Source organism: Ranitomeya variabilis, chromosome 1, assembly GCF_051348905.1.
Source record: "Ranitomeya variabilis isolate aRanVar5 chromosome 1, aRanVar5.hap1, whole genome shotgun sequence".
NCBI classification, from domain to species: Eukaryota; Metazoa; Chordata; class Amphibia; order Anura; family Dendrobatidae; genus Ranitomeya; species Ranitomeya variabilis.
In genome coordinates, this window is record NC_135232.1 from 1089826143 (window position 1) to 1089838397 (window position 12255).

At 44.2% G+C, this 12255-nt stretch overlaps 1 protein-coding gene across 8 annotated transcripts in view; it reads left to right on the top strand.

Moving 5' to 3' along the window:
• The window catches only part of LCORL (ligand dependent nuclear receptor corepressor like), a 150378-nt gene that overhangs the window by 80917 nt on the left and 57206 nt on the right, over positions 1-12255 (top strand). For 5 of the 8 annotated variants that reach the window (XM_077279999.1, XM_077279994.1, XM_077279997.1 and 2 more), the window contains exon 3: positions 5157-5402. In XM_077279999.1, the coding sequence (XP_077136114.1) occupies positions 5157-5402 (246 nt within the window). Of the gene's footprint in view, positions 1-3374; positions 3452-3540; positions 3671-5156; positions 5403-12255 lie in introns of all 8 variants that reach the window. The other 3 variants (XM_077279998.1, XM_077279993.1, XM_077280000.1) reach the window with 1 other exon arrangement.

Sequence of the window (12255 nt, forward strand, 5' to 3'; positions counted from 1 at the left end):
ATGATGTCAATATGATCACTGCACCGTTAGATGAATTAATTGGGGGGTGTAATTTGTAAAATGAGGTCACACTTGAGGGTTTTCACTGTTCAGGCACCTGAACCATTCTCTCAAACCATTCCAGCAAAATCTGAACTCTAATATGGCGTTTCTGCCCTTTTGTGCTTTATACTGTGCCTTCAAAAGTAGTTTTTGATCACGCACAAGCTATATGTGTACTCAGGAGAAATTGCACAACAAATTTTGAGCTCCATTCCTCCTGATATCAATGTGAAAATGAAGAAAACTGGGGCTAAAACCTTTTTGTTGGAAAAATATATATATTTTTTTCATTTTCACAGATCAATGTTGTAAAATTCTGTGAAGAACCTGGGGTTCAAGCTGCTCACTACACATCTAGTTTCCAAAAAGGCAGCACATCAGGGCCTCTCTAAACAGGACATGATGTCCACTAATTATTCCAGCAAATTTTGCATTCAAAAAGAGTTGCTTCCCTTCTGAGCTCTGCCGTGTGTGCGCCCAGATAGTAGTTTTCCCCAACATATGAGGTATCCGCGTGCTCAGGAGAAATTGCACAACAAAATTTTGGGTCTATTTTCTCCTGTTACTTTTGTGAAAAATACAAATATTTGGGTCTAAAGTAAAAAATTTGGTTGAAAAAAGTTAAATGTTTTTATTTTAATAATCTTTATTTTTATATAGCGCTAACATATTCCTCAGCGCTTTACAGTTTTTGTTCCATATTGCAAAAATTCCTAAAGGGTTAATAAACATTGAGAGGGATGCATTTGTAAATTTTGGCTATTTTGTGTCATATAGGCCCATCAAAGTCACTTCAAATGTGATGTGGTTTCTAAAAATAAATAAATAAATTTAAAAAAAACATAAACTGACAGTGGTCAGAATTGTAACATTTGGCCTGGTCATGAAGGTGAAAATAGGCTTGGGTGGTGAAGGGGTTAATTCACCTTTTTCCACCCTTTTTTTTTTTTTTTTTTTAAGGAAAATTAAACATTCCATATCAAGATATAAAATTACTGAAGTTTAACGTGAAGTTAAAATAAAGTGGAATTGCAAGAACTTTACTTTTCGGTTGGAGCATTTCACTTACTGCAAAAGATTCAAATAAAATTTCAAAGCGTCATAACTGTTTTTATTGATATCATATGAGCGGACATATATGTAACTCTCCAATCAGCACTCTACCACCATGGTGCTAGTGGATTCGGCCTCCACGCAAAACTAATCAAAGGCTCCAAGTATGAGTTCTTATGCTTCAAAGAGAACGCGGTTTCTTTAGCCCCGTTGAGCTTACGTTGTGTTTCATTTTTTGCAAAGTTAGGGTATGTGTCCACGTTCAGGAAACGCTGCGTTTTTGATGCAGCGTTGAGCAGCATGCATAAAAAAACGCAGCGTCCAGATGTTACAGCATAGTGGAGGGGATTTCATGAAATCCTGTCTCCACTATGCAGTAAAAGACGCATGCGGCACACCGGAGAAAACTCACATGCGGCGCGTCTTTTAAGAACGCAGCATGTCCTTACATTGCAGAAAAAATGCAGGTGACCTGCCAGTGACCTCAGGTGCAGATTTGGTCAGGATTTTACCTGCATAAAATCCTGACCAAATCCTGAAGCAATCCTGAACGTGGACACATACCCTTAGGGTATGGCTCCACGGTACGGTTTGCCGGCGGGATCGCCGCAGCGGCGAAGCTGCTCGGCGCTAAGCCCCGCCCCCTTCCTGGGACGCGATGGTGCCGGATGTGTACAGTACACATCCGGGATCATCGCACCCCTCGCCATAGGGCCCTGTGATATGCCTTGCGGGGACGCTGCGTCCCCGCAAGGTGTACGGACATGCTGCGATCTGAAAAGACGCGCAGCATGTCCGGAGTCGCAGGGCCGCCGCGTGCGGGTTTCCACGCATAGTGGAGACGGGATTTCATAAAATCCCCTCCACTATGCTGGAACATCTGGACGCTGCTTGTTTGACGCTGCAGCGTCAAACAAGCAGCGTTTACTTACCGTGGAAACATACCCTTATGGTGCAAAACAAAATGATGATTTCAAGCAAAAGAATGTGCGCTCCTAAAGGCTCGTATTGATCAAATAAAAAAATAAATAAAAAAATCAGTACAGGACACAAAAAGCTGTACTGCCTGAAAAGTTACAAGTCTCGGAATATGGGGCCATAAGCCAATTTTTTTTTTTTTTGTTATGAATGAAAATAATAAATTTAATATATTTTATATTATATTGTTTTTATTATTTATTTTAGTATCCCCATACTTGTGACCTTGAGAATCATACTGCCAGGTATTATTACAATGAGTACAAATAAAACCCAAAACAATGGTGGAATTGAAGGTTATTTTCACAATTTTCTCACACTTGAAATTTTTGTCCCACTGTTAAGTACATTTATATGGTAAAATGAATGTAATTCAAAATTCCAACTCATACCACAAAAAAAGCCCTCAAACATCAGTTTCCTTAAATAAAGAAAAATGCTTTTTAAAATGTACCATTATCAGCAAGTATTTGCTCTAGAATATGAAGACAAAAGGATGTAAGGGCTGAAACACAGATTTCAGCAATGTGTCACTTTTTCTGGCTGTGCGGTTTAGGTTTTATCACCAGGAGATTCTCTGCTCTTTTAGGAGGGCAGGTGCAGCTTTCCGAGCTCTGCTACATCAACAAACGCTGATTATATCACAACTGCTTCACTCGGTAGACATTGTAGTCGTACATCCATGCTATTGTACTGTTCTGACATTCTGCTGTCAGATGAGGTAGCAAAAACCTGGTGGCAGATTCCCTTTTAAAAGGGTTATTTCCAGAGCTGCAGGGTTTTCTGTAATCTTAAAAACCGGTATACTGGAATGCAGGAACGAAGGCTCTGCAGTCCTCACTGGAGGGCAGTTACACTTGCTCATGCTTATTGTCTATGGGGCAGCTGGAGAAGGCTGAGAGTTGCACTCGCCTCCCATAGGTGGTGAATGGAGCAGAGGTTGAGCATGTGATACTCTGCTCCTTCGAAACCTGTTTGTGTTTTTTTGTTGGAAGCTATTCTATACAATTTCCTAACTTCCTTTGTACCTTGGACACCCACCAATCATAAGAGCGAGTGGGAGGCAGCACAGAGTTTACTTGGTGCCAATTTAATACGCAGATACCATTCCCATCATTCTTGGCACCTGTCAATTTCATAAAGCGAATTACCTTATCCTACAATATGGCGTCACTTTGTAAGATGGGAAGACCTGTTAAAATCTGGAACCTTGCTGCAACCTCTTTTAAATCTGCAGCCCAAGATCTAGCCAAAAATTTGGAAACCATCTGTTTTTTTTTTTCTTTTCCCTCCCACTTTAGACTGTGAACCGGAAGAACTGGTTGATTGGTGTGTGGATGATAAGTGCTCATTATGTAACCTCCGCAAGGATAATAATGTAAGTATCTGTCCGTTCTAGTCTCTCCCTCTCCCGTATAAAGTTATAGCCCACGGCGTAAGATAATGTTTCCTGTATTTCCTTGCTAGGATTGCTCGTCGTCAGGTGGATCTGCACAATCCACACCTACAGGGGAACTGATATCTCAGGGCCAGTTCATCACCGAGAAAACTGAATGCCAAGCTGAAAATTATTTAAATGCACTCTTTCTAAAGAAAGGTATGTTCTTAAGGGCTTCTCATTAACACAAAATGTTGTTATTTCTTTTTTTATTTAAAGGGATCCTGTCACATAAAATAAGGCTATTAACATTCAGATATGAGGTTGATCCGCTTGTTAATAGCGTTCAGAACCTGCCCAGCGCCTGCACTTAGAATTCCGCTGTTGGGAGGAAATTAACTTTATTCCTTCCGATAGTGTTCCGGTTTGAGTCATGGGGATTGCACTGACTGACAGCCGACTGTAATGCTGAGCTGCTGTCAGTGCTAGGGGTGTGGATACAGCCGCGCTCTCTATATAAAGAGCAGTGACCGGGCCCGTGCCACGTTCTTTCATGTGACGGGTTCCCTTTAAAGAAAAGAATTGTGGGGTCACTTGAATGCCAGACTCTAAGGACTCACTGATATGAGCGTATAAATCAGACGAATGATATCCAATGTTTTTATTGGTCCAAGTGCTGTTCGGTAAGGCGGTGCTGATGGCTTTTTTTTTTTTTTTTTTTTTTATGGACAGTCACTGGGGAAAAAAAAAATCACATTATGCTTCAATTTCATTTTGAAATCTGATGCCACTCACTCATTCCAGTCTGTGGTTGTGTGTAACACATCGGACCGCACTCGAATGCCATCTGAGTGCAGTCCGATCTCCGGATTTAAAGAATGGAGAAAGGTTTTTTTTTTTTTTTACTCTAATCCTCTGTGTGCTACGGTTCTCACATCCAAGAGGATCTGATCACACCGAGCTGACACTCGGCTCCGAGTCTGATCAGCGTTTAACCAGTGTGTAGCATAATCGTCCGATTCTCTCCAACAAGGGAATATCTACTGTCATGTGAGTGAGCACTAATAGGGAAGAGTTGCTCTGTTTTCTATTGGAAAAAGTGTTTTTCTATATATTTTTTTTTTTTTCTATTACAACTGTTTTAAATAATGCTTGTGAAACCCTTCCACATATTTTAGCATAGAGTCCCATAACTGTGGAATTTAGGCCCAGAAATGGCGAGCTTGGGGATCCCAGTGATTTCACTTTTACACTTTTCTCTATTATGTATTAAAAAAAAGTGATTACCTTGGCAAATTGATATTGGGCAGCATAAAATACATTTAAAAAGAAATCTTACTATGCTTACACTTCCAAATGTGCTCCAGTATACCAGTGTCAGAGTGTATTGCCTGGTCGCATTTACTTATCAGGGATAGGTCAAGTGACAGCAATGGCCAATCATAGCCGGCTGCAATGAAACATCACACAACTCTTCATGCACAGAGCATGCTTGCTGGCGCTCGCATATAGAGCATTTTTTTCCAAATTTTTTTTTTTGCCTTGTACTAAAGCAGTAGGCAAATCCAATAGCAAAATGTGTTTTTTACGTGAGATGCTCCCTTCATGCTTTGAAAAGTGTTTTTTATTTCTTTCTGTGTATGTTTTGAAACATGTAAGAATGACTACCTGTTGGATAAGTAGTGCGTCTGTTCTATTTTGACAGATCTTCCTCAGAACTGTGATCCCAACATTCCACTTGTAGCTCAGGAATTAATGAAGAAAATGATCCGTCAGTTTGCAATTGAATATATTTCAAAAAGCCGAAAAATGTATCCCAATAGTAATGGAACAATAGCAGATGATCCACTTGGCATCCATAAAGACCATACCGCTAGCTTACTTTTTGATGAGCAAGACGGTCCACTTGACCTCACGGTTACCAGGATTCAAGAACAAACTTTTCAGGATGGTAAGATCTGTGTGAATATTCTAGTACGTCTTATAAAATATCATAGATTAATGTTTTCAGTCTTTGTGGCAAAAACTTATCAACGAATATAAACTTGCTATTTGAGATTTTTGACTTTGCGTGTTGTACGGTACCTGCCAATAAGTGACGCATTCTTTGTAAAACAAAGGGGGCAGCATTTGGAGAGTTCAGCAACTGATCGGTCATACATATTTAGTATCGCTGCATCCGTAACGACCCGACCTATAAAACTGTCCCACTAGTTAACCCCTTCAGTGAACACCGTAAAAAAAGGCAAAAAACAACGCTTTATCATACCGCCAAACAAAAAATGGAATAGCACGCGATCAAAAAGACAGATATAAATAACCATGGTACCGCTGAAAACGTCATCTTGTCCCGCAAAAAACGAGCCACCATACAGCATCAGCGAAAAAATAAGTTATAGTCCTCAGAATAAAGCGATGGAAAAATAATTATTTATTCAGTCGTCATGACAGCACTAACGAGAGAGGGGATCCGCCCTTCAGGGACAGGAAACCTACAGAGATAAAAGGGCGGCACCTCTCTCCCGCATCAGTTGGTTTCCTGTCCCTGACAGGGGACCCTGCAGAGGCCTTTGGAAGAAGGCGAAGAAAAATTTGACCCAGGTCCGACTCACCGATCCTGGAGGCGGGATGGCCCCTTCCTCGGTGTTGATCGCGACGCTGGATGTGCCACACCACAGAGGGCTGTGGGGGTAGGCAACAGCACGGCAGGAGCAGCCTTCAGGGGGAGTGCTGTCTCCAGGGGTGTCCCATCGCCAGGTACGCGTGAGTATACGGTGGGAGGCCCTCCATTCCCTGGCGTCCCCTCTCACCGGCGTTCTAAACGGTACTCACATCGCAGCAGCGGTACTCTTACGGCCGGCACTACACTCGAGCGTCCCCTCTCATCGGCGTCTAAAACTAACACACAGCGCAGCAGCGATACGCTTACTGCCGGCACTGCGCTGGAGCGTTCCCTTTTCACCGGCATCCTAACCAGCACGAGCGCTGCGTTCAGCGTCCAGGAAGCGTCGCACCGGAGGTGACGCGCATAGGGGGGCGGGGCTTAATTCGGCAGCAGGCAATGACGCTCGGCGCATGCGCAGTGCGTCGCACTGAGGAAAACATGGCGGCGCCCAGCGGTTTTCTTTTGTATAGGCGGCGTGCGCGGATTTTTCGGATATTTCTGGCGGCGCTACTTCCAGACGAGGATCGTGGTACCATTGGCGGGGGTCTTGGAAGGGGAGGGGCCTCCCACACGCCAGATTGTACCAGGCAGTTCACCGGGATTGGCCGGCTGTCCCCCATCAGGGGGAGGTACCTTCAGGGGGCCGGCTATTTAAGAATTCAATGATGGCTGCTTCATGCTTCATGTCCATTGTTACAATGGAGTCTCAGGAGCAGGTGCAGTTGCCTTCTGAGCAGCAGTGTTTAACCCTGGAGAAGCCCCATACAGCGAACACCCAGCGACGTTCTAGTGGCAGTAGTCGTCCTGGAGGTAAAGCTGGGCAATCTGATAAAGCCGGAAAGTCCTCGAGCCGGATGGATATTGCTTCGGTGGAGAGGGTCCCCCCGCAATCTTCGGTACCACTTGGACACTGTAGGGGTAAGTGATCATCGTGAAAGTTCACTTAGTGATTAGTGTCCCTCCTTATTCCCTCTTTTTACATCAGGGAAAAAAGCGGTCCTCTAAATCCAAGCACAAGGAATGTGCAGAATGTGGTATTCCTCTCCCTGACGAATACGTTAAGAGACTATGTGGTCCGTGTATCCAGCGTCTAATAGCGGAAGAAACACCGGATTTCGCTTCTAGTCTAAGACAGATGGTTAGACAGGAGATTAGAAGCTCTACAAGATCTCAATCTCATAGGGGGTCTAAAATAACTGACCCTGGATCCCCAAGTTCACATGAGGATAGTGACTTAGGAGATCTGAAGTCGGAAGTCTCTCTCTCGTCAGTATCCTCCTCGGGTTCTGAATACGAACATTCTTGTTTTTCTTTTGACCGCATAGACCGCCTAGTTAAAGCGGTAAATAATACAATTGGGATTGAGCAGACGACACCAGAGAGATCCATGCAGGATGTCATGTTCCGAGGTCTGGACCGTAAATCCCGCAGATGCTTTCCGGTAGTGGAGAAAGTTAGCGCCCTAATTTCCAGAGAATGGAAAAAACCGGAAAGAAAAGGTTCTCTTCCTCCATCCTTCAAACGGAAGTATCCGTTCGAGGAGTCTGCTTCGGCCACGTGGGATAAAGCCCCGAAGCTTGATGCGGCGGTTGCCAAAGCTTCAAAAAAGTCCTCTCTACCATTTGAGGATCTTGGTACTTTAAAGGATCCACTGGACAGAAGGGCAGATGTGTTTCTCAAGGGAGCCTGGGAAACTTCAGCAGGGGCTCTCAGACCATCAATCGCCGCCACCTGCACGGCACGGTCTATGATGGTGTGGTTGGATAGCCTGGAGAGTCAGCTGAAGAACAAAACGCCGAGAGATGAAATATTATCCTCCCTCTCTATGATTCAGGGGGCTGCGGCTTACCTTGCTGACGCTTCAGCGGACTCAGTTAAATTGGCGGCTAGGTCAGCCGCGCTCTCTAATTCAGCCCGTAGAGCAATCTGGCTGAAATGTTGGCAAGGAGACATGCAGGCCAGATCCAAATTGTGCAACATCCCGTGTGTGGGAGAACACCTATTCGGTCCGGTTCTGGACGAGTTATTAGAAAAAGCGGGAGACAGTAAGAAACGGTTTCCCTACCTCGGTAGGTCCTCTTACAGAAGAGGCACTAATAGGAGGTGGTTTGATCGAACAAGACCAAATAGAGAAAGATCCAGATACGATGCCAACAAAAAGAAAGGTAGAGGCTACATGTTTAGCTCCTTTAGAGACAACAGGAAGCCGCAATGACTGGCGGACCGGGTAGGAGGCAGGCTTCTAGCCTTCTATCCGGCATGGCGTACTATATCCAATAGCCCGTGGGTCTTGAACATTGTGGAGTCTGGTTTAAAGTTTGACTTTCGTTTCACTCCTGACGACAAGTTTCTGGTAACACCATTGCGTTCTTCCTCCACAGAACAGCTGGCGTTAGAGACTGAGGTCCAGGAACTCCAACAAAAAGGCGTTTTGGTGGAGGTTCCTGAAACACAGAGGGGTAAAGGATTCTATTCTCCCCTCTTCTTGATTAAAAAGCCAGATAACACTTTTCGCACAATTATAAACCTGAAAGGCCTAAATAGATTTTTGTGGATCCCGTCATTTAAAATGGAGTCGGTCAAGTCCGCAATAAAGTTATTGTTTGGCGGGTGCTTTATGGTCGTCTTGGATCTGAAAGACGCGTATTATCACGTCCCCATACACGTAGACCACCAGCGTTATCTAAGAGTTGCAGTCCTCTTAGGAGAATCAATAAGACACTTCCAATACAGGGCACTCCCCTTTGGTGTTGCGGTGGCCCCTCGGGTATTCACTAAAATAATGGTGGAGGTTATGGCGCATCTTCATGAGCAGGATATTCTCATAGTCCCATATCTCGATGACCTATTAATAATAGGAAATTCCGAATCACACTGCACGTCCCAACTACACAAAGTAATCGCAGCCTTGCAAAGGTTGGGGTGGATAATCAATTTTAAAAAGTCACGGTTGCAGCCTCTAGAGATCCAAGAATTCTTGGGTCTCATATTGGACTCAAGGTTACAAGAATGCCGTCTACCTGACGTTAAGTTGGAAAAGATCCAACGACAGATTCTTGGAGTGATTGCTAATCCAGTTATAACATTGAGGGGAGCAATGTCACTGTTAGGCTCACTCACGTCGTGCATCCCGGCAGTACGATGGGCCCAGTACCACACCAGGGTCCTACAGTGGGAGGTTCTGTACAACACTCGTCGGTTAGAAGGTCACTTGGACAGTTTTCTTTCCTTGTCAATTGCCACTATTCAGTCCTTACGTTGGTGGTTACACGCTCCAAACCTTCGTAAGGGGGTACCCTGGATAAACCACATATCACGAGTATTAACCACAGACGCTAGCCCCACGGGATGGGGGGCACATATGGGCGAGATGTGGGTCCAGGGGGTTTGGTCACCCTCCGAACAGAGTTTGTCATCTAACCTCAAGGAGTTGTTGGCCGTAGAACGAGCTCTGAGATATTTCCTTATATCCTTACAGGACCATCACGTCAGAATATTCTCAGACAATCAGGTAACGGTAGCTTACGTTAACCACCAAGGGGGAACCCGATCCAGGTCCTTAATGGAGGTATCGGGTCGTATCTTACAGATAGCCGAGAATCATCTACGGTCACTAACATCACTGCACATAAAGGGGAAGCACAACGTTGTAGCCGACTTTCTAAGTCGCAGAAAGCTCGGGCAAGGAGAGTGGGTGCTCAATCAGACCATCTTCGATCAGATCACCCATCGTTGGGGATACCCACAAATAGACCTCTTCGCCAACAAAGAAAACAAAAAATGTCGTCGGTTTTGTTCCCTAAATCCCAGAGACAATCCGGTGGCGGTGGACGCTCTCCTGATTCCTTGGCACTTCGAAACAGCCTATGCCTTTCCCCCGTTGAACTTGATCCCGATAGTCCTCAGAAAGATTCGGGAGGACAGAGCTCATGTGATTCTGATAGCGCCATTCTGGCCCAAGAGGCCATGGTTTCCTTGGTTGAGGAAGATGTCCATTTCTCAACCATGGATTCTCCCAGAACTCCCAGACCTCCTCTCACAGGGTCCGATCTTCCATCCACGAGTGGCCAGTTTACATCTGACGGCGTGGGATTTGAAGGGTCATTATTAAGAAAAAAGGGATTTTCTGACGGACTTATTAATACCCTATTAAAAAGCAGAAAAAACTCCACTACAAATATTTATGTAAGAATCTGGAGAAAATTCCTTTCAGTCTCAGGATCGGTTATCGGTCAGAAAGCTAGTATTCCAAAGATCTTGGAGTTCCTGCAGAAAGGTCTCGAAATGGGGCTAGCTACAAGCACCCTCAGAGTCCAAGTTTCAGCCTTGGGGGCACTGTATAACTGTGGGTTAGCTAAAAATTATTGGATTGCTCGGTTTATTAAAGCGGCCGCTAGATCAAGACCCATCGTTAAGAATAAACTAGCCCCGTGGGACTTAAACTTAGTCCTCTCGGCGTTAACGGAACCCCCCTTTGAGCCTTTAGAATCTGCGTCTATAAAGATCCTGTCCTTAAAAACTGCTCTTTTGATTGCTCTTACGTCTGCTAGGAGAGTTAGTGATTTGCAGGCCCTCTCTAGACTAACTCCTTATATGCAGATTAGAGAAGATAGAGTAGTATTAAGAACGGATCCCCTCTATCTCCCAAAAGTAGCATCTAGGTTCCACAGACTCCAGGAGATAAATCTCCCTACCTTTTGTCCTAATCCTAAAAACCCAAAGGAACTCAGACTCCATACATTAGATGTCAAAAGATGCCTTCTTAAATATATTTCTTTAACAGATCCCTGGAAAAAAGACAATTCCCTGTTTATATCCTATCAGGGAGTCAAAAAAGGGTGTAGTGTCCAAAAACACCTTGAGTAGATGGATTAGGGAGGCAATTTCTCTGGCTTATTCAGCAGGTGGCCTAGAAGTCCCGGAAGGCGTAAAGGCTCATTCCACTCGTGCCATGGCATCTTCCTGGGCAGAGAGATCGGAGGTGTCAATTGAGGACATATGTAAGGCGGCCACATGGTCATCTCCGTCTACTTTCTTGAATCATTATAGATTAGATCTTGGTAGCTCCAACGATCTCGCATTTGGTAGAAGGGTGCTGGAAGCAGTAATCCCACCCTAATACTCTTTTCTCTGTAATTCTCTCGTTAGTGCTGTCATGACGACTGAATAAATACTCAAGCTACTTACCAGGTAGCGGTGTTTTTCAGGAGTCCATGACAGCACTCCTATATTCCCTCCCTTTCTACTGGTATGGGTTTCATCACGATAAGTATATTCTAATGTAGGTTAATTTTCTACAAAATTTAGTCACAAGGTGAAATGTGTTAAGATATTTATGTGTTACTAATCAATGGAGGTCCTCTCATGCTCTGTAATCCAACTGATGCGGGAGAGAGGTGCCGCCCTTTTATCTCTGTAGGTTTCCTGTCCCTGAAGGGCGGATCCCCTCTCTCGTTAGTGCTGTCATGGACTCCTGAAAAACACCGCTACCTGGTAAGTAGCTTGAGTATTTTTTCTATAAAATAGTTTTTATCGTATAAAAGCGCCAAAACATAAAAAAATGATATAAATGAGGTATCGCTGTAATCGTACTGACACGAAGAATAAAAATGCTTTATCCATTTTACCAAACGCGGAACAGTATAAACGCGCCCCCCCCCCCCCCCCCCCCAAAGAAATTCATGAATAGCTGTTTTTTGGTTCTGCCTCACAAAAATTGGAATAAAAAGCGATCAAAAAATGTCACATGCCCGAAAATGTTACCAATAAAAACGTCAGCTCGTCCTGCAAAAAACAATCCCTCACATGACTCTGTGGACCAAAATATGGAAAAATTATAGCTCTCAAAATGTGGTAACGCAAAAAATATTTTTTGCAATAAAAAAACGTCTTTTAGTGTGACTGCTGCCAATCATAAAAATCTGCTAGAAAACCCGCTATAAAAGTAAATCAAACCCCCCTTCATGACCCCCCCCCCCCCCCCCCCCCCCCCCCCTTAGTTAGGGAAAACATAAAAAATTTAAAAAATGTACTTATTTCCATTTTCCCGTTAGGGTTAGGGCTAGGGTTAGGGTTGGGGTTAGGGTTAGGGTTTGGATTACATTTACGGTTGGGAGTAGGGTTGGGATTAGGGTTAGGG